This window comes from Nyctibius grandis, chromosome 20, assembly GCF_013368605.1.
Source record: "Nyctibius grandis isolate bNycGra1 chromosome 20, bNycGra1.pri, whole genome shotgun sequence".
Classification (NCBI taxonomy): domain Eukaryota; kingdom Metazoa; phylum Chordata; class Aves; order Nyctibiiformes; family Nyctibiidae; genus Nyctibius; species Nyctibius grandis.
The window spans coordinates 6,722,241-6,744,955 of NC_090677.1; the positions used below are offsets into that span (position 1 = coordinate 6,722,241).

Here is a 22,715-nt window from a genome sequence, read left to right on the forward strand (position 1 = left end):
AGCTCTGACTCCCTTAGGATGAGAGTGGCCGTTAGCTGGCAGGCAGCAAGCAGCCCAGAATGACTGTAGCAGGCAGCAGTGGGGGATAATGGCATGAAAAAAATAAAGATTGGTGGAAAATCCTTAGTCATGAAGCTTGTCTGTTTGTGAGACAATCACCCCAGTGAGAGAACCAGACTACACCCAAACCAGCCTCTCTGGCAGGGGAGAGTTAGATGAATCAATAGTGTTCTTCCATCTGTGTTTCATCTCTCCCCCTTCCCAAGGGAGCTGAAAGAGAAAGCAATTTTATGCAGAAGTTCTGGTTCCCATCCTTGTTTCATCAGAAGCTTGTAGCTGGCAGCTGCAAGAGACAGACAGACATCCACAAACCCCACAGCAGCCTGAACCATCAGAGAAGGTATTTCCCAACAGCCCCAGAAACATTCTTTTAAAGAGAGTCAGTTAACAGCACATGATAAACCCTCCAACTGCAAAACCAGTGCTGCGTGCTGAGCCAGTCAGCTTAACCCTGACCAGTTGTAGTTCTTCAGGAGACAGCAGTAACACTTCCTTTTTTCAAGCTGAAACTTGTCTAACTAAAGCATCATATATTTCTTAAAGGTTTTTTTCTGATGGATTTGTACTGCAGAGGACAGAGGGCAGTAAAAGGGAAGTGCTGCTGAAGGCTGGTCCTCCCTGCTGAAGCTGTGAACCCTCCCCCTATGCAGCACTCCAGGGCCTTCACATTCCACACCAGAAGGTTATTGGGCTGTAAAGCCTCACCCCAGTGTCCTGGCTCAGCTCAAAGCCCTGCCCTCCTGCAGGAGGATTTCCTCCTCAGGTGTCACCAACATCTGTTCTAGGCCCATGCTTTAACCCAGGCAATAGTTTTCAACCCAGAACCTGCTAACTACTTCTAAGAGCCTTGACTCAGGCCAAGAGCTCTGACTTGCTCTGGAGGGACTGCCCCTCAGCAAGCCTTTCCCAGAGCTGCAAGATGAGACAGAGGAGCAGTGTCTAAGCAAAGACCAGCAAGTCACAGGCGTGGTCAGCTTGCCTTGAACACACAAAGTGAGGCAGAACTCCTACAACGTAAACACACTGTTATGATACTGTTATGGCCAGTGCTTTGGGCCTCAGTTTTCAAACACCAACCCAACTTTTACCTCAAATTGTCTTACAAAGGTAACTGCTCCTTCAAGACCAGTTTGAAGATGCACTATTCTAGTAGACAAATGGACCATACTGGCTTGTTGAACTTGTTCAATCAACTTATAACTAATTTAACAAGCAACTTTTTAATGTTTGCTGAAAGAATTCAGTCTTGATGTGTGTAAAATGGGTAGCTGCCTTCTGTACTAATTTAGCACATTACTATTTTATTAAGTAATTAATCAGTATTCTGTTAAAGCATCAGTATTCTGTTAAAGCTTAACTTGCATAAAACAAGTAGATATTTTTTGAACAGTATTTTCTCTTAAATTGGTCTCTGTGGCTCAAAATAATTCAGTATATAATGAGGTTTTGTAACAAGGTAAAGAGTTAATACTGATCAGATCACTGCTGTTGCTCAACTGCCAGTAGTAGTGCACAGCACCGTTTGTAAAGCCTGTTTCTACAAGCATGACCATAATATAGACTGAGAACAAGGTGAGTTTTAGCAAACTTTTTCTTTACTAAAGTCTCTTGTTATAAATTACACAAATACTTTATAAACAAATCCCCCCAGCTTGCATTTTGTTTAAAGTAATAACTTTATATCATACAAATAAAGAAATTTCAAGTATGAAAAGTGCATTATTGCAATAATACCTCTTTGCAAGTCCAAAAATCTTGGTTTAGAATAAAACTGTAAAGTGTAAAAAAGGAGTAAAACAATCAGTGCCATCTATTCATTCAAGAAGTCCAACATCTTAAAAATGATGCTTAGTGTGTTGCAGAGGCAGATTTACATCTGAAAGCAACATGTAATTGAAAAGAAGCGATGTGTGTGTTCATCAGTTTGCATTATTAACTCTTTTCCCCTAGTTTTCTTCACCTTTCTTGGCAGGAATTCACAATACACACAGTGCTGTCCTCAGCCATCATCCGTTCTGCGCTGCTGCCACTTGCATGGTTCCAAGTTCTTCATCCTCTTCGTGCATTCGCTTTAAACTTCCTGCAAAAGGCAAGAGGATGCAGCTGAAAGCATCAGCTCTAATAATACCCAGCTCTGTGTAGGACTACAGGGCAGTTACTACTGTCTTCTTGCAGGGACTCTGCCCTTTGAAGACACTCAGCTTTTGGGACAGCCAGCTGCTGACAGCACTCTTCTTCCCTCCCACTTCTCCACATGGAAGAGAACTTTCCTAGAACCCACCATATTTTGCTCTCCCTTTATATCTCCCCCCCAACTCCATTTTCACTGACCTTTAGCAGGGGTTGCTCCTGGCACACCTCTATAAGATTAAGGTAACATTTTTTACATGCCCTAATCCCCTGTTATCTGTTTAAGGGCACAGCAGAATTTTTTTTCAGAGCAACTGCCTTAAATTTTAAGGGCAGTAATTATGTCCTGAACATTGGCTGCTTTCAGCCTGTCACTCTTGATTCCTCTAGGGAAGGACAGGGAGAGGCAGGGCCCTTCTCCAGTATGGTATAGAAGCGCAGACAACACCACAGGACAGTTCAACCACAGGAGAAGAGAATATTTAAGTACTGCACACTGAAGTTTGAACACTTGCACACCAGCTGCAGCCATCCCCTTCCCCAAAGTCTGAGATTTGCTGCTGCTGGAGGTTTACTGAGGGAGCACAAAAGCCACCTCACAACGCCAGGTAAGACAGGCAGCATTGCACACAACAGGAGAGGCTTCTGACCTGTAGTACCAGGTGGAACTGCGAGGGATCTCTCCAGCTGCAGTGGTGACATCATCTGGATGGTTAATTTTGCTAGATAGATGGCTTCATATTCCTGAAAAAGTTTAATAATACATATTGCTATTAATTTGGCATAATGCTTTGTAAGGGTGAGGACTAATTCAGAGAGTTTGCTAGGGTGGAGTAGAGAGTGTCTTCTAGTAAGGCAGAGATTTTACAGGAGAAGGGCTCTTTGTTGCTTTGACATGAACGACAAAAACCGTCAGGAAGACAGAGCAAAAGAAAACTTAAAGGATGACAAGAAATAGCTTTATGGAAGAGAGTAAACTTTCATGAAAAAAATCTGTGAGAACGTTCAGAGAACTCATAGTTGCTTCCAGAGGGCAACTGAGACAGTGGCAACAAACCAAACTTAGCTACAGTAGCTTTGTAGATTTGTTACAAGGACAAACCGTAAGTGGCCTTGAAGCTGTGTTCTAGTGACCTGTCACCCTTTCAGTGCTACACAACAACTCCCTGCAGGAGTTACTTTTAAAAAAAAAAACAAACCAAACTCAGGAGATATTCAGTCACCTCACTGCCAGCCACCTAAGTCATAGCAGAGACACTGCAAGTCTGTTTCAACACACTGTCCTGATGTTTGCCCACCATTCACCCAACAGACTCCTGGAATATGATAAAGCAGCTTCATGAAACCACTGTTTGCTGTTTCAGACTTGTGAGTTCCATCACCTATGAATGCAAGTGTCAAGAAGCATCACTGCTGTGTGCCACAATACTCACCCTGCAGTTTCCTCAGCCACCAATTAAGCTGTTTCAGAGCCTCTTAATCACTGCACAAAACAGGATTTTTATTTCTCCTCCATTCCTGGATTGGATTTGTCTAAAGCTTAAGTCTAATGAACTAGGGTACCCACTCATCTTCCTCCCAAGCTCTACTATGGCTTCTGACATCTACTTGAAGCATACTTTTAGGGTAAGTGTTAAGCTTAAGTAGAAACATCTGTTTTGCAGCAAGATGATTCATCAAATGGCTTTTGAGTTATGACCAGGAAAAAAAAAAGTCACCTGAAGTTGATGGACAAATCCAGCATTAGGATTAATACAGAATCTTCTTTCTTGAACATAAGTAAATGCGTCCCTTAAAAAGAGAAGGAGAGAGAAAATACTTCAGTGGAAAACAGACTATGACAAAAGTCTCTTGGGTTTCAGGAGTCTTCCTTCCGATTATCAGTACTTAGGAAATACGCCACCTCTAAACGCTCCTCAGAACTGGTTTGTATAACTGAAATTGTTTGGGCAAAATAGGAAGCCGTAGTTGTAAAATACTCTTTGCCCACCCCCAGCTCCAGTCTTGGGCTTGCTGGCCTATTTTCACACACTGCTCAGAACAGCCCCTTGGGGCCTCTCCTGTAGTTTCAGAGCAAGGCATCAATCTACGTGGGCTGGTATCCTGTTTCCACGAGCAGCAGGTACCTACTTCTTCTTAAAGAAAGGATGTAAACAAACCTGCAGTGAAGTGAAATGGAATAATCTGCCCCACGTAAAGTCTTCACTCAATCTCAGTAGGTAACAACTGGCTTATCACAGAATCAATGATGTTGGAAGAGCCCTCTGGGATCATCGAGTCCAACCATTGCCCTGACACCACCATGGCAACTAGACCATGGCACTAAGTGCCATGTCCAGGCTTTTTAAAATTTTTTTATGCATCAATACACAACTGTTTATGTTCCCTCCAAAATTATTATTCACTTGCACCACTTGAATTAAAAAATTAATACCTACAGACGTATCAGACTTCTTATCTGTACTATAGTACTCTCTCACGTCAGCATTTTCAGATAAATGCTGAACTACACGACCACACTCTGTTCTTACCTGTACTTCACCCCAAATGTTTCCATTATGTACGCAATAACTAAGGCAGCACTGAAAAGAAACAAAAAAATTAGTAAAATATAAAAATATATTGCCATTGTTTAAAAAAATTAAGCAGCAGGGTAGTTTCCTACCTTCTAGAAATCCCTGCATTTCCATGGACAAGAACTTTTCCTGAGAAGGAAAAAAAAAAACAAAACCAACCAACCACACTTGTATAGACTGAAAATTCTTTGAAATGTAGTTTTTCCTTGTTACAGAGAACTACACAGTAGCAAGGTACATCCTAAGAACAATAGGTGTGTCTTACTTCACTCTAGATTACTAACAACACTCTATCCATTACTGCCCAGGGATAGAGAAGCACAGATTCCTGCTCCTCTGAGGATTTGGAGTATTCCAGGACCACAAGGCAGATTTAAGGCTCTACATTAGAGAGGGGACAAAAAAACCCTGCACAGAATACAGGTGTGTTTAAAGTGAAAAAAAAAAGCCAGATATACAAAGAGGTTTGTTTTCCAGTCCAAGGCAAAAGGAAAGAACACTTTGCTCCAAACTTGTATAATATAGTTCAAGTCAAGCACAACAAAACCCCAAATTTAAGAAAAACTCATATTTAAGAGCCTCTAATACATACCACTAAGTTAGTTTTAAAGCTTTAACAACAGTGTATTAGTAAATGAAGGAAAAAACTTAGTATGATTTTACCTCCACTTTGTAAACTTCCATCAATAAATTCTTTAGTCTAAAAAGAAAAAAAATTACAAGACTCAAAAGTTTCAGATCATTTTAGATGTTACTGGTACTTGCATTTAAATTTGGTAGAATTTTTGTATCAGTCTTTATATATAGTGACAATAATGCACTCTGTTTATACTGACTTAGACATCACTTCAACTGGACATTTGTATTTCTTTTGTACTTTTTAACTATCCATAAACTTGGCAGTGAAAAACTAGTGTGAAGCCAGAAACAAAAATGGATAAAAATCCAGTATGGGTGGCTTTTACAATCATTGTGTCACATGTGATGCCACTATAATAAAAAGTAACTTCCAAACATCTTTGCTTAACAGTTGGGGGAAAAAAACCCAAACAAAACACAAACAAAAACCCACACACATCAACAGCAAAACACCCTGGACCACTCTACTGACATTGTGTCTTCCTAGAAGTTCTCCAATGATATGTTCAAAGTAGGTCTAATCAATCTGTAAGGTGAGACGTGATGTGGGATACTGCCAGGTTGAAACAGCTCATTAGATGAAAAGCAAAAGCTAAATAATTTACTGTGGGGAAAACTCTGACTCTTCAAAATACCCTAACACAGAGCTACTGAGATGTCAGTAACTGCGAGCTATGCAGAGGATGTTTGGTCAAATGGCATTGTACTTTAGAAAAGCTGCAAGCCATCAACTGATTTGCCACCTTGTTCTGCAAAAACATGACCCCTCTGTCATACACAGGGAAGCCAGAAGAGCTTTTTGGTGCCTTTTTTTTTTTTTTTTTTGAGTGGGTGAAAGAACAAAATGCTTTTGCTCTGTTGCAAACTAACCTAAAATAAAGATATAAAACCCTGGCTCAAAGCTAAGGGTTTATTTTATTTCTAAATGTCAGTATGCAATGGGTACTGTTTAACTTATTTTTTTAATTCCTCTATAGTAAACATACTCTTGGGCTCAAAAAATAAGCTTCCTACAGGTCACGTTCTCCAGTGTTCTCCCTGATTTCTTTGTGTTAGAGCAGTCTTTGGGCTTTTTTTTTTTTTGAGACCATAAGAAGACAGAGCTCTTACAACTCTACCTCAGCTCCTATCCTTGGAAAGAGGAGTTAATTACACTTCCTCAAGTGGCAATAATAAGAGTTCACCACCCTTCCAGGTGCCTCAGGCTGGGCATCCCAAACGTGCAAACTGGTATCTCTTAGTTCAGACAAGTCTTACTGGGCAACTCCATTCCCAATCCATTCACATTAACACACAAATACTTACCATAGGGAAAAATCGTATTATATTCTCAACTGGATTATCTGCAATATCCAAGACTAAATACCTACAATGAAAACAGTTGCTATGAGTACAATAACACTGAATTGCTGCCACTGGTACCCATACAGCTGATTAAGCCCCTCTACAACACTCAAACCCGCAGAAGGAAGCCAGCACTACCCTCCTGGCTTTACTTCTGGTCTGAGCTCCAGAACATCTACAATCAAGCAACCTCTGGGCCTGGCCTTATGAGGAGCCTTCTCCAATATCCCCTGACAAAATCACCTCTCAGAGTGGAAGAAATCCACAAGTGCTACGCTGCAGGGGACTCAACTTTGCTTGAAAGCAGCGTACTACACACTCCCACACTGCCCATCAGTTTGTAAATATGGGCCAGTGTTCTTCCCTGGGGCTCTGCACCACTTTTTCGGAGGTACACTAATTCGGATTAAGTTACCTCAAACGATTCATTAGCAGGACAAACTGTACTCAGAACTAACAACTTTAAAACTGAAGACAGTCGCTGTAAACTAAGGGATACTTCTCATTTGCAGTGGTGCTGTGTCGAGAGTTGAATGGATGAATAAACTTCATGGTTCGGATTTAAGAGCCTTCCTACACCTTAGCACATTTTCCAAATGCTTTTGATAATGTAAAAATATTTGGAAAGAACACCAACACCAAAAAATCTCACTAATACAGAATAAGGTGTTTAAAAGTAAGATGTTTCATTGCTCGCGGTTCTGCACGTTAGAATTTCTTACCTAAATAACTGTTGGAAGTTTGGTTTAATAAAATTTGCTTCAATGTTTTGCCGTATGCATATCACATGGGTTATTCCATGTTTCTGAAGTATAGGTAGCTGTGGAAAAAGAAAAGAACATTGTTTTTCTTAATTACTGAAGCCATCTATTGCACAGTAATAAAAAGAAAAGCTATACTTAAATACACAACAGGGTTATATCATGTCCTCAAGGAAAACTGGAGCTACTTTTCTAATATTCAAAGCATAGTGTGAAAAATTTTGTCTTTCAAAAAGACAAAACCACCATTAGGAGCTGCACAAAAAAGCATTCCTGACCATGATAAAAAGAACAGGCAATAAAGAAGGAATTCAGTGAAGTTGTTTGTCTCTGCCCACCTTTCACTTTGCCTGAAATTACAAGTCCCTACACGATGTAGTAATTTCCAGCTGTCGTTGGATTCTTGCTGGAATCAGACCGTTGAAAGGAAGATCATTTAAACTATGAGGCAGGCTTGCAGATACAAGCTTTGTCTTAGCAGGGCTTAACTTTATTGTAGATGCAATTTACCTTATTTTACTACGTATGCGTGAGTTCCCCGTTCTGATTTGTGCTGCAACACTTTAGCAAAGGAAATAGATTGCCTGATCAGTAGTGTGCAAGTCTCAAAGTTTACCTTTTTCGAAGAAAAATGATATTCAAGCTTAACTTTAAGACTCACTTTTAATACAAAAAGCTCACACATGATGCTCACCGCAATTAGTGTGCAAGTCACTTCACACTTGCACTCTACTCTGGTTTGTAAGGGGTAGGTAGCTGAACTGAGAGAGCATGCACGTGTGCGTGGACGAACGCAGGCAGAACTTCAAGCCACACAAAAAAATTTAATCGGGGCTCTTCTCTCATTTTTCTCCTGGCGTAACCCTTCAGCTCTCAAGATTGTTAAGGAAAACACAGGTTTCTAAGTGCCAACGGCCCCAGCACGTGCCTGAGGTGGCAGTTCAGATTCAGTTCAGGGGAGGCATTGACACCAGCCCCAGCCAGATAATCCTGCAGGTTAAAGGGACCATCCCATGAACACACCATGTATTACTTCTACTCTGGCATCTTTCATGTTCCAGTTCAGGATTGCAAACAAATTTACACCCACGTAGGTAACACTTGAACATATCGCCACTGTAACAAATCACCACAGCAAAGTTTCCTTAGGAGACACTTCAGAAAATCATACCTTGCTTTTCATAGCTGAAGAATACGGACCTAAAAATAACCCAGGTAAAATTTCCTAGGAGGCAGAAGAACAGACATTTAATACCAACACAAAATTATTTGAAATAATACATTGTGCTCAACTCAGACTACAACCATGGAAACAACTAATTTACATATTAGAGATGTGTTATCAAGTGCCATTTATAATAGGACAAGGGGGAAAAAAAATCGTTTTGGCAAAATAAAAGAAACATGATCTGTGTGCAGGAGATCTTGTTTTGGAATGGGAATCAAGTCCTTTATTTGGACTAAGTTGCTGTTTGGTTACTGCATCTTACCCAGCCCCAGATCAAATGAAGGGAACTCTGTATATAATCGTGTCTTGTAATTAATTCCAAATCACTTTCATGGAAAAAGATACAGGCTTCTGAAGAAAAGGACAAAATAACTTCTTTTTTTTTTTAAGTACTTGCACACCAGAGATCCAAGCACACGTGCACTCTAAGCTGGCAATCCTCACACATCTCTCCCATGGTGCTGCCTGACACCTTACACCTAAAGACTGATTTTGATACCAGCTTTTTTGTAGGGCACTTTCTTTTTCTCACTGAATGCACCGTGGGTTTTGACTCAAATAGTAAATCAAAGTGTGTCATACCTGCATCTCTCTCCTCATGGGATAGGTCCAATCCTTAAAAATAAAACAAAAAATAATTACATGTACACACAAAGGGTAAAAAAAGAAAAAGGAAAAAAGCTTTAGCTCGCTCTGTTCTAGCCACAGAAGCAAAAAAGATTCCTTTGACTGGGACATTCCTACAGCCACTGAAAAAACAGTTAGAAGATAACAAGTATAGCAGGTAACTCCCTTAAAATCTACAGTGCCTCACCTCATACATTCAAACTAACTTTATTTTGAATATTCAGGATTTAGCTTTAACAATTCTAGAAGCTTATGTTCTCCACGAACACGGTAAGCCACTCAAGTGAACGTCCACTTTCCTCTGTCCTAGACAGTTACACCGGGACGGATCCTCACACGGTGAATGCATGCACTTGTGTTCAGCCTCGAGGACGTGATACTCCTCGTCGGTTAACGTACAGCCAGCACACTGCACCCTTCCACAAACCTCAGACCCACAAGCCTGTGAAGGTTCACCACGCAGGAACCACCCCTTCCCTTCCCAGCTGACTATTTACCATCATCCAACTCAGTCTATCAGAACTGCCCAGAGCAATCAACATTTTCATCCTTCACTCCACTTTACAGCACTGCTAAAGCTGAACAGAAAAGCGCTCAGGCAGACTATTCCTGTCTGTCTTTACAACTCCCACTGTCCTCTATTAACAGGCTCTTACTCATTCTTTGACCCTCACACATGAAGGAGTTGTATCTGAGATCACAGTTACCAGCTGGAGAAACAAAAAAAAAAAAGGAAATAGTCAAACATACCAAATCAAATAGAGTGCATACATTTATCTACATAACTTAGTTGTTTGCCCCACACACACCGGCAGCTAAGAAAAAACTTTGCCATATGTCGTTCTTGTCATGTTCCAATCTCCTCAACACTCTGAGAAAGTTAAACCCTAAATACTCCACCTCTGAAGCGAGGTCAGGATTACACCAAGATCAGTCCAGGCCCTTAAACTGCAGCACTGTCCACCTTAGCACCCGCAGTTGGACCAGGAGCATCAATTTCACATTAACCCTCTTTTTACTGAGACTCATAAGAAAAATCCAATGCTTCCCCACCACACACAGAGTTACACAGTGAGGTTTTGCTAGCCCTTGGTAGTGGAATTAGCAAGGATTTTAGTATCAGTAAAATTATTCTGGAAACCACTTTAATTGAATCTGGGACAAATATTAAGCCACTCAAAACAATTCTTTAAATACTACCTAAAATGGTAGTACAAACAGGGCAATAAAATGCACTGAAATGGTCTTTGCTAAAGACACACAGAGGTAGGTAAGTTATTTCTGCATGTTCCAGCTGTAATAATAGAAGCTCCTGGTAGCAGAAAGTAGAAATGCTGTCACAAAAGGATAATATTTAGAGAACTGTATCCTTTGAAGGCTGACCTAAGAGTGTTTTAGCATAACCCTGTTGTCTCACTGCATATACAAAAGCATAATTCACTCAAAATGCAACAAAACCCCAGTTCTGTCCAAGTATAAAAACAATATTACGAGTTGTAAACTCTGAAAAGCTTAAGCTATAGTCCAGGACTATACAAGTGCTTAAGTGGGTTTATTACTCCATTTACATACTTGCAGCATTTAAAAGTCTTAATCTGGAACATAATGAAAACAAATTCATCAGTACTTTGGTCAAGGGTACTTAACAACACATTACAAATATTCCTTTCAAACGCATTAGAAGCAGGAAATTGTCTTAGTCCCGACAGCTGTAAGCTGTGCAAAACACGCAGGCAAGAATTTAGCAATGCACAGTCCAAAGGAAACCAAAACCCAGAAGACAACAGATGCCACAGATGTTCTGAACAAGAAAAAAATGTCAGTATTGGCTCCAGATATTAGTCTTCCATGTTCTTCAACAAGCCAAAAAGGTAGTTTCCAATGGGATTTAGTCTGCAAAATAAATATCTGACGTATAAAGAAAACATTTAATCTGAGATGAGTACACAAACTACTGAAAGAGTGATTCTGGTGATTTCCTGACAGCCCTTCAAGGCTTTTAACAATGCAAGATTATTCAAATGTTATGAAAACTACGTAAAAAAATCTATTAATGTAGACTGAACCCAAGGAGAGGTCTCATTTTAAGGAATTCATTCATCACCTGTGTTTTCCACACTGTTTGAAGCACCCAGCAGACAAGGTTCTACAGAATAAGCAACAACTCATTGGAAGAAGTCATTTTCAACACTCACAAAAGTAAAGAGGAGGAAAGCAAAACCCCCCCCCAATCCCAAAATTTTAAAGAGGAGCCACTCGCCTCTGGCACATCTTCCCAAACTAGGCTGTGATTCACTGATGGACAAGTCTAAAATACACCTCAGCTGTTTTGCTGGGTGTGTTCACAGCACGTATCTGCTGTATTTTGTATTTGCACACACGAAATGCCAGGGACTGTCTAAGCACTTCAACTCCTGTCTCACAATGAAGTGACTCACAAGAGAAAAGGCAATAAAAGCACGTTACTTCCCCACCTATAGCCAACCTCTAGCTGAAATAAATTGAAGATATGAATTAATAGGTGAGATTTGTCTATGCTACAAAGAGCTTCTTGGTAACCAACGGCCAAACTACATCAGGAATTACTCTGCCAACAGTTATGGTTATTTTGTTAATATTTTGTTAATTTTGTTAATATTTTGTTAATAATTTTATAGCTATACCTGTTCTTCTTTAGAAGAACAGCTTAATGGCAAAAAACCTGACACCTTACACTGACGTGCAAATACACGTACATGTGGACTTCCTCCTGAAGGAGTGACCTTGGCTAGGATTTAATATAAAATTCATATTATGCATTTTTTTAATTAGTTTAACAGCCCTGACAGGGAGACTTGTCTATGCTTAAGATCTGCACAAAAGCAAAGACTGTGGTTTTTAAACACAGCACCACCATGAACCTTATGCAATCTGGGTATGCCTCACCAGAAGGAACGTAGCAAAATCGTTTGACTGGTTCCTAACCGACAGTTTAAGTCTGAAGACTCATCTAATTTTAACACACAAAAGGTATATCCTAGTTGGTCTTTGCCAAAGCTCAGCTTTGGCTGAAAGGCAACCCGCAGTACTGCGCTTTCATTATTATGGTTAAACTGCTGCTGCCTTATAATTAGTAGAGTCTGCAAACCACAACTACCCTAGATGAAGGAAGAAGGTCTCAAATGTGCTGAAAAAAAAACACCAGTAAAATAAATCGAGGCAGTAGTTTAAAGAAGGAGAATCCAACATCAAGAAGTGTCTTTCCTAGAGTTTTAGTTGCTGCCCCTATCTGCTCAGCATCACGGGGCATCAGCCACCATCTGCAATGACTCTTTCCCTGTTTGAAGACCATTACTCAAGTCCTTTTGAAAAGCTCCACACAACTCCCAGTAAAACCTTCCTGACCGCTCCAGGCTTCTGGCCCTTTCCCAACACTCTGACAGCTCTTTCATTGTTGATTAACAGCATCATTTACCTCTCTGTACAGATTTCTCCTCCCATCGTAATTCATCAGAGCAAGACTTCTGCATGACTGACCGTTCCTCGTGTACCTCAAAAATCTAGTGCTGTCAGAATCCTCCTGCCGAAGTTTGTTTCCCTGTCTAGTGGAATATTCATACAAGCTTTAACACTCAAAAGTCTCTCTTCCAAAGCTGGTACAACACTCTTCCACAAGTTGTGAAATCAAAGCTGAAGACAACTGTTAGGGCAATGACAGCCACACGTTCTGCTGACCTGCTTCAGTTCCTTCATCTCTCAGGCCAACTGATCTCTTGGCTATAGCTTTGTAGTGCTCTGTATAGGAAATTAAAATTACAGCTAAACAGGGTTATATCAGAGCAGTCAGAGGGCAGGATTATATTAACTGCCAACACTACTATCACCCCCCCTTACCAGGCTACAGCTTGGATCATGGATGGGTCCTGATCCCTTAATGATTACCTTGACACAAAAGCTTTATGCTTAATTCTGAGGCAGTTTTAAGTCTAATTTACACAACGAAATGAGATTGCATCTTGGTTTTGAAAGTATTTTAGACAAAATTTTGAAAAAACCACCCAGCTGATACAGTCCAGCAAAAAGGAAAGGGGGGGTGGATATTATCATTAAAGACCTGCACAAAAATAAAGCTGGTTACACCAATGGACTTTGTAAAATGGAACAAACAATTGTAAAAAAAATAATGAAATAAAGCAGCAATAGAGCATACTCATTTGCCATCTTTTAATAAGAAATTAGTCAAATTAAATGAAGTACTGAAAACACATTCAAGAAAAATAGTTGCACGTTACTGAAGCCTGTCATGTCTATCGCTGTGATGCATGCTACTTTGAGGGCCTCAAAACTAGCTAAACAAGAATGAAATGAAAGGTTGTGTCTTCGGCTTCAGTCTTGCTTCATGTTCTTGGACAGTGATTCCACTTAGCAGCTTTTTTATATATATAAACTAGAATTATTTCACTTTGAAGGGGCCTACAACAATCACAGAATCACAGAATCAATGAGGTTGGAAGAGCCCTCTGGGATCATCGAGTCCAACCATTGCCCTGACACCACCATGGCAACTAGACCAGGGCACTAAGTGCCATGTCCAGGCTTTTCTTAAACCCCTCCAGGGATGGTGACTCCACCACCTCCCTGGGCAGCCCCTTCCAATGGCTAATGACCCTTGCTGAGAAGAAATGCTTCCTCATGTCCAACCTGAACCTCCCCTGGTGAAGCTTGAGGCTGTGTCCTCTTGTCCTATCACTAGTTGCCTGGGAGAAGAGGCCGACTCCCACTGCACTACAACCTCCCTTCAGGTAGTTGTAGACTGCACTAAGGTCACCTCTGAGCCTCCTCTTCTCCAGGCTAAACAACCCCAGCTCCCTCAGCCGTTCCTCGGAGGTCAGACCCTCCAGACCCTTCACCAGCTTGGTCGCCCTCCTCTGGACTCGCTCCAACACCTCAACATCTTTCTTGAGGCGCGGGGCCCAGAACTGGACACAGTACTCAAGGTGCAGCCTCACCAGTGCCGAGTACAGAGGGACGATCACTTCCCTAGACCGGCTGGCTACACTATTCCTAATAGAGGCCAGGATGCCATTGGCCTTCTTGGTCACCTGGGCACACTGCTGGCTCATGTTTAGCCGGCTGTCGATCAGCAACCCCAGGTCTCTTTCTAACCACTCTTCCCCCAGCCTGTAGTGCTGCAGGGGGTTGTTGTGGCCCAAGTGTAAGACCCGGCACTTGTTCTTGTTGAACCTCATGCCATTGGTCTCGGCCCATTGATCCCACCTGTCCAGATCCCTCTGTAGGGCCTTCCTACCCTCCAGCAGATCGACACTCCCACCCAGCTTGGTGTCATCTGCCATCTTGTCTGTCATCATTTAGTCCAACTGCCTGACCACTTCGGGGCTAAATATATATATTTTTTTTTTTAGGTAGAAGTCCTGGTGCAAGTATATAAAATATAAAAAATTCAACCCACTCTTCTTGTTCACTCAAGATGTGGGCACGCAACTAGTAAGAACAGAGCGATACTACCAGGGTTAAGGACGGCTTTGACACTACTGCTAACCCAAAGCAGCGGCTGGTTACATTCCTACCCTCACACAGTTGGTTAATCCTACGGTCACCGCGCTCAGGAGACTATAATGGCCCCAAACTAACAGCTTTTTTAGCTAAGCTGGTTGTCTACCAAGTAAGCTCCCCGCTGCAGGTCACCACAGGTCAGACAAGCGTCAGGACAAAACCGGTGACAACACTGGGCGGTTGGCAGGACGGGTAAAGCCACGTTTTAGCAAAGCCAGCTATCAGACGGGCTTTGCTGCAATCCAAGTCCCCCCCCTCGGTCACAGGTCCCACTTCAGTCGGTCTCGATAATGGTGAAGGTGGGAAGCAGCGTTTAATGGTGTTTTCTGGGTACTGGTAAAAAGCACTCAACAATGGGGAGTCATCGTACAGACATTTTTGCTTTTGAAAATACAAAGGGATACAAAAGCAGGAAGGTGGAGAGAAAAAACAATAGCAGGTGGGAATGACAGAGCACACAGAGGAAGGAAGAAGGGTACAACAGGAAAATAAAGGTTGTTTTGGCACAGAGAAATACAAGCCACAGCAAAGGATAAAAGGCAGACTAAGGCAACTACATGGAAAGTAGAAATATAATATAGACACAAAACTAATGTTCCTTATTTGTCCTATTCTTTGGTCCAAAAAGATACCTCTGTTGGCCTGTTAAATACCAATTAGCACACAGGATCGGCAGCACTGGCTTTCATCAAAGCAAAATAAAGCAGTGAAGACAGAATTCTGCAGCTTATATGAAGCACATGGCCAAGTGGCAAGACGGACACACTTTATGTATTATTTTATTTTTAAATTGACTTGCACAGAAGCTGAGACTTATCTGAATTTTTTTCTAGTAGTATTTCTCCTGCATTCACCCCACAGCAATTCTACCCACTACAATAGAAGGTCTGGATGATTCACTTTTTACAAAGAATCTGTAGAATGAGCAAGTTTTACTGGTAACCGGTAAAGGAAAAAATTCTATCCAGATTACACAGAATCACAGAATCAATGAGGCTGGAAGAACCCTCTGGGATCATCGAGTCCAACCATTGCCCTGACACCACCATGGCAATCAGACCATGGCACTAAGTGCCATGTCCAGTCTTTCCTTAAACCCCTCCAGAGATGGTAACTCCACCACCTCCCTGGGCAGCCCCTTCCAATGGCTAATGACCCTTGCTGAGAAGAAATGCTTCCTAATGTCCAACCTGACCCTCCCCTGGTGAAGCTTGAGGCTGTGTCCTCTTGTCCTATCGCTAGTTGCCTGGGAGAAGAGGCTGACTCCCACTTCACTACAACCTCCCTTCAGGTAGTTGTAGACTGCACTAAGGTCACCTCTGAGCCTCCTCTTCTCCAGGCTAAACACCCCCAGCTCCCTCAGCCGTTTCTCGTAGGTCTATTATTACTAGAATTGTTTATAATGGTGTAAATATATCCTTTTTCATGCCTTTTTTTTTTTTTTTTTAACTACAGCCGAGTGAGTTGGGCTATATCGAGACAGCCAAGGACCGTACAGATCTCCTTCCAATCCTCATTTAGATAAAAAATGAGGATTTAAGTCCCCAGTTCTACAAACCGCTCCAGCTGTGAGCCACCTCCACGTCTGCATGGACACCTCTGCACTTCAACAGGCTTCCCACGGACTCAAGGCGTAAATTAATCACGGCTGACAAGACTGCTCAATGTTGCGCTGCTTTTGATAGATGCAAAGTAGCCTGGTAGTATCCCACAGAGTTAGCATCAAAATCTGTCACCTGATTTACATTTCCCAGCATGACATAGCATTGGTTTTAAATTTCTTTTGCTCTACTATGTGGGCAGGTAAAATAAATATTATAATCCAGGCTTCCTACTCATTTTAAGGAGTCTGCAGAGGAGGGGAATCACTATGTTTGTTAAGGGGGTTATTTGTTTTTCCTATCAAAAGTAAGAGTAAAAAAGCTGGAGAAATTTGTTCCACCTTTAGACGGACTGCCCTACTGCACAGTTTAAAAAGCACTCAAAAATACATTAGAATTCAGACTAAATACAGCTGTCAAGAAATGTATATTTCTTTAAAAATTATGTGCTAAAGAAAGCTCAATTTTTACACACATAATAAAAAGGCAAATATGACTGCTTAGTCAATAAGCTGATAATTCCATTATAAAAACCATGGAGAGCACTAAAAAAAATTCTAAATACGTCATGAATACTAGTTTACTCAGCCTGCTTGCAAACAAATATGTTAATGTTTTAACAAAGAAATGAACTGGTATGAATTATTGCTGTGTTCCCATTACATACATCCTAGTGCTATTCTTTTTTTGTTGTTTAAAATTTAATGGGAAAATAATTTCCATTAAATTCCTTGAATTATTCCAGTCCTTATTTACCATCTTTCCAAAAGTGCTAAGATGTCTCAGTACCAATATGCCAGCGTGCACTAACTGTTATTAACCTGACCCTCTTTTAACAGGTCTTTAGCCATACGTGTTTATGTTGGAGAAAAAAAAACCACAACACTTCTCAAATTTAAGAAAATTTGAGACCACATCTTGAAAAATGTGCCAATTTTAGAAAAAGATATATAAATCTAAGCTTAGGAATGGTTTCTACGCCATGTTCGATCACTATTACTCAATCCTTTGTCGTATTCACTATCACTGATATGTAAAAGAACACGTAGAGTTTACAGACGTTCATGGCACACACCAGAAGAGCTTTGCAAGAACGAGTTACATGATGATTATCCAAAAATTAAGAGTAGAAAACACCCAGATGGCATAAGGACTTGTAAAAAAGGAGTTCAGCTTTCAACTGCCCCAGACTCACCAGCGAAGGATGGAAGCTGGTTTATGCTGGGGTTCATCAGCTCACCTTGCAGAACGGGACAATTCACCCCGAGCGCAGCCAGCACACAAGGGAGGACCAGAGGAAGCTCCACACGCCAGCACTGACACACACTTGTACCGAAGTGTGGCAAAATACCTGTCTGTGCTTGACCTATGACAAACGTGGTTTCACCACCTGAATGAACTTTAAGTACACACAAACTGCAGAAAAAAAATAAAAACTAAGACGTGACACATGTCACTAAGAGTACTTGGAAGAACAAACTTCTGGTCCATCAATTGCTGAGATGGAATCCGATTAGGAACGCAAAGGCAGCACAACTCTCTCCAGCAGGTAAGTGTTCCCAGCATTTCTTAACGTGACGTCTCATGAGCTCCAAAAAGGACCAACAGCCAAGTAGTTTAAAAATCCAGCAATCTGTAATACTACGTATGGATTAGGGATGTTGCAAACAGTCTCCAGGCCAGCAAACTGACCTATTTATCTGCATTTCTGCAGTCTGCCTAAGTCAATCCAACCACAGGCTGCTGTCACCCCCTCAACAGATCACAGAATCAGCCAGGTTGGAAGAACCCTCTGGGATCATCAAGTCCAGCTGTTGCCCTGACACCACCATGTCAACTAGACCATGGCACTAAGTGCCATGTCCAGGCTTTTCTTAAAGACCTCCAGAGATGGTGACTCCACCACCTCCCTGGGCAGCCCCTTCCAATGGCTAATGACCCTTGCTGAGAAGAAATGCTTCCTAATGTCCAACCTGAACCTCCCCTGGCGAAGCTTGAGGCTGTGTCCTCTTGTCCTATCGCTAGTTGCCTGGGAGAAGAGGCCGACTCCCACTGCGCTACAGCCTCCCTTCAGGTAGTTGTAGACTGCACTAAGGTCACCTCTGAGCCTCCTCTTCTCCAGGCTAAACAACCCCAGCTCCCTCAGCCGTTCCTCAGAGATCAGATAGCCTTACCTGCTCTCTGACTTCTCCTTGTGCTGGCACTAGGGAGTGTGAAGGCGTGCGGTCAACCAGAGCAGCTCACTGATGTGGCTTTTTAAAAAATTATTATTATTATTATTTAAGCTGTCACGTGGTTACTAGTGTCAGCCAGGAGATGGGAGCTAGGGGGTGGCAGTTAAGATTGCCTTAAAATGACCACAAAGTTGCACTTGGTCTTGAGCAGCCTACATCAGGAAGCGCAACAGGGATTCCTCAAGTTCTCTCTCCTCCACTTCTCCCCCCCCAATATCTTGCAATCAAATCTACCAAGACATAGCAACTTCCTGAAATAACATTAGAAAATACTCCTCATTTAAAGAACCTCCTCACTGCAGCACACAAGAGATGATTTCAGCTTTCCACGAACAACTACATGTCATGGACAGAATGATTTTAGTTTAATTAGTTTGCTTTTCCAAAGCATCTGCTTAAGGACTGGGCTGAAGGCCCAAGGCTGAAGCCTCTTACCCTTTGCTTAACAAGTTAGCTCCACATGAACTTTGACATTCTCATATCGGCTTTAACTCTTCTGTTTCCCCCAAATACTCCAACTATAGTGTATTTAGATCAAGTCAGACACGTGTAAGGTGCTGAAAAAAAATTAACTTACAGTTTTTAAAACTAGTCCTTGAAATTCTCCACTATGGTCTTGCAGCATGTGAAGTTCTAACATTCTATACATTACACTATTGAGAGAGCATGAAAAAAAAGCAAAAAAAAAAAAATCCACTCTGAAGGACACTGTATTATAATTTCAGTTTTCATCAGCTAAGTTGTTAGACTGGCAGTGACCTCTGTTTTGAAAACTATTTTATCCACACACTCCTTTTCAGCCATTCTAGTTATAAACAGGTTCAAAAAGCCATCCAGCCTACTGTAGTTAACCATTTTCAGAAGGAACTGTAGATAATATGATTGGTTTCTCCAGAAAGAAAAGATATTTAAAAACAAACAAATTATAAACCTCACAGGGTGGTATATAATTTGTGTTCAGATACAAACTGATTACAGCTTTCTGAAAACAACCACGATGACTTGTAAACACCTCCATAGCTCTGAAGTGCAGAGGGTATTAAATCTTGACAACAAAACCAAAAAAAAAAAGAAAAAAAACAGAGTAACTTCCATATTTCAGGTAACTTACCACAATAACAGCATTCAATAATAACTCCATTAAAACAGAAATAAATGCAACAATCTATAGACCTCTGAGGAGCTCAGATACTACCAACTCCCCGCACGAACACCGTGACACTTTGCCCCAAGTCCCTGACGCTATCAAAGCGGGACGTCCAGGGCTTGTTTGCGACACACGAAAACACCCCACCAGGACGCAGGGTCAGAACTGAGGAGCTCAGCCAAGTTCAGAAACCAGACACCACGCCGACCCGACTCCTCTGACCCTGCGCAGGGTGCAGTTTAGCCGTAGCAGATATTGCCACCTGTCTCGGTTTGCAGAGAACCCTTGGCTCTTGAACACCATAAAATACTCACCCGAGTGCCACACTGTTGCTTGAGTATCTAGGAGTTAGTAGACACCAACTGTTTGGAAGGGGACACGCAGGTACTCACTGCTAGCAGCTCCTTACCTTTCGGCACGTATAAAGAAGGGGCAAGCGGGCAGCCAGCAGCAGATGGAGGGGGACAGGACCGGTGACCATAGAAAGGGAGAAGGAACACGCAGGGGAAAGGGCAACTACCAGGCAGGGCCAAGACACACCAGAGACAGCAAAGCTGAGTGGGGGCCAACATCAGAGGGCAAAAGCCAAGGGAGCAGCGAGACGAACCGGGGGGGCTCCCATGACAGCAGGGACCCCCTCTTGGCTCGCCGACAGCCCCGAGAGCAGGCGGGGGAAGGGGGGAGGCAGCCGAAAGGGAGGTGCAGGAGGGAAGAGGGGCAGCAGGGAGCGGAGGACAGCAGGCAGGACCGGGGGATGGGGTCGGTGGGCGCAGGGGGGTGGCACGGCGCCGGGCAGCGGGGCCTGCGGACGGGGGTGCCACCAGTACAGGGGGGAGAGCACGGAGCTGCGCCTCGGCGGGGACCCGCGGGGGCGGCCAGCGAGCCCTGCGCTGGGATCTCGGCGGAGACCCCGCCGTCTGGAGGAGCGGGGGGGACGGGAGAGGGGACGCGGACACCCCACCGCGGGGGGGGGATGGCTGTCAGCGGGCACCCGCCGGCGGGGGACAGGGCCCCACAGCCCGGGGCGGGCGCGGGGGCACCGGGGGCGCACGAGGCCGGCGCGGCAGCTGCCCCCGCGGCGGGCGGTTCTCCTCAGGCGGGGCCGAGCGGCGGCCCCCGGCAGCTCCCGTCCGCCGCTCACCTCAGAGTCCTCTTTGGCCTGCGGCAGCGCGGGGAAGGCCGGCTTGGCGAGCTCCATTGCCGGGCGCTCTCCGGGCGGGGGCAGGACCGGGCAGGGCGGCTATTTGGGCAGCGGGCCCGCGGGCTCCGGCTCGGGAGCGGCGGCAGGAGGAGGCGGAGGAGGCGGCGGCGCGCTCAGCCGCTCGCGCCCGGCCGCCATGCTGCTGCTTCTGCTGCTGCTGCCTCTTCCCTCCTCCTCCTCCTCCCGCCGCCGCCGCTCCCCCTCCCGCCCGCCCCCGGGCTCCGCTCCAGAGGCGGCACCGCCCCCGCCCCAACCGCTCCGCCCACAACGGCCGCCGCGCGCGGGGGCGGTGCCGCCAACGGCCCGAGGGGCGGGGCCCGGCCCGGCGCGCGGCGCCCGCGCTCCCGCCGCCCTGAGGGGCTGAGGGGGGCGCGCGCCACCTCCCCTCAGGGGGCGCCGGTGGCTCCTGGGGTTCGTTAAATAACCCCTCGCGGCCCCAATTAGAACTTCTCCAACAGGCCCTTTTCCCACCTCAGGTTGGCGGCCATCGAGGTCCAGCTTCTCCCCCGTCGACGCGCAGGCCCGAAGCGCCTCACGCCTCGGCCGCGCGCTCCCCGCCGCGTTACGGCCATTAACGCCTCCAAAGACGTTCTTCTCGTCGCCCTCCTCTCGCCCTGCCATTGCTTGGGGTCTGTTTCTCCTCAGGCGCAGAACAAACTGCTTCCATTTTGGGCAAGCAGACACTCATATCTGCCACGTCAAATTTTAGCTGACGCCGCAAAAGGGTTCATTTTCAAACAGGTCCCCTTTGCGCATGGGAGACATCGTCTGACGCGCCACTCTTGGGGTAGGATCCTATTTTTCCACTTTTTGAGGTTCCCTGATCCCATGCTTTGCTGTACTCTGAGATAGCACCCCAAACTACTTAAACATTTTGCTCGTTTGCTCATTTCACCCTTGAGAAACCTTTGGCAATCACGTTTCAGCCAACCACTCCTTCAGCTCTGTGATTTCCTTCCCGTGAAAGATGGAAAATGAAACAGCAAAGGAGAAAGCAACAGTAAACCGCAGCTCCCGCCTCCAGCTGGCATCAACAATAAGAACAGGGACGGGTGTCAGCGGCCTTAGCTTATCACCCAAACTTCAAAAATCAGCTCTAACCACTCCCAGGGCTTCAGAAAAGAGTTTGCCATCTTTTCCCCTTCTCCAACGTAATGCCAGCAGCTCTGCTCACTGTTTACATCACCGCAGTGCTCAGAAACTGACTTTTATTGAATTTTCTACTTGTTCCAAGCGCAGCAGCTGTAGCACCCAGACGTAGCACCTCTGTACAAAGCAGCACTCAAAAAGTGCACTACAGTAAACTAAAACTGAGATTGGCATCTTCACGCTCCTGACACAATCACGAGAGGAAGTTTTCATACTAACCAGAACAAAGGTCCATAACATTAGCCATATAAACATGAAAATATTGTTGCCTGTCCTGTTGCAACTGTTTTACACCTTATGCTACCTGTTCTGTCTCACAGTAATGGGGAAAGAAATAAAACCATGGCTATTAAAACTGCCAGGGAGATGCTGTTAAGCAGTGTGCTTCCTGGTGAGTCTAGAGTTAATCTGATGTACTTGTCTGTCGGTTGAGCATGCCCAGAGTAATCCAATTAGGATAATTAG

General features: G+C 43.8%; 1 protein-coding gene across 1 annotated transcript; it reads right to left on the reverse strand.

Annotated features, from left to right (window-relative positions):
* Positions 1 to 1,633: 1,633 nt before the first annotated feature.
* On the reverse strand, positions 1,634 to 21,308 carry STYX (serine/threonine/tyrosine interacting protein). The gene is made up of 11 exons (XM_068416589.1): positions 21,042 to 21,308; positions 9,321 to 9,353; positions 8,682 to 8,735; positions 7,472 to 7,569; positions 6,711 to 6,771; positions 5,430 to 5,466; positions 4,856 to 4,895; positions 4,722 to 4,772; positions 3,909 to 3,981; positions 2,841 to 2,934; positions 1,634 to 2,140 (listed from the first exon to the last, which is right to left on the reverse strand). The coding sequence occupies exons 1-11, from the start codon at positions 21,096 to 21,098 to the stop codon at positions 2,067 to 2,069; spliced, it is 672 nt and encodes a 223-aa protein (XP_068272690.1). The 5' UTR covers positions 21,099 to 21,308; the 3' UTR covers positions 1,634 to 2,066.
* Between the last annotated feature and the right edge of the window lie 1,407 nt (positions 21,309 to 22,715).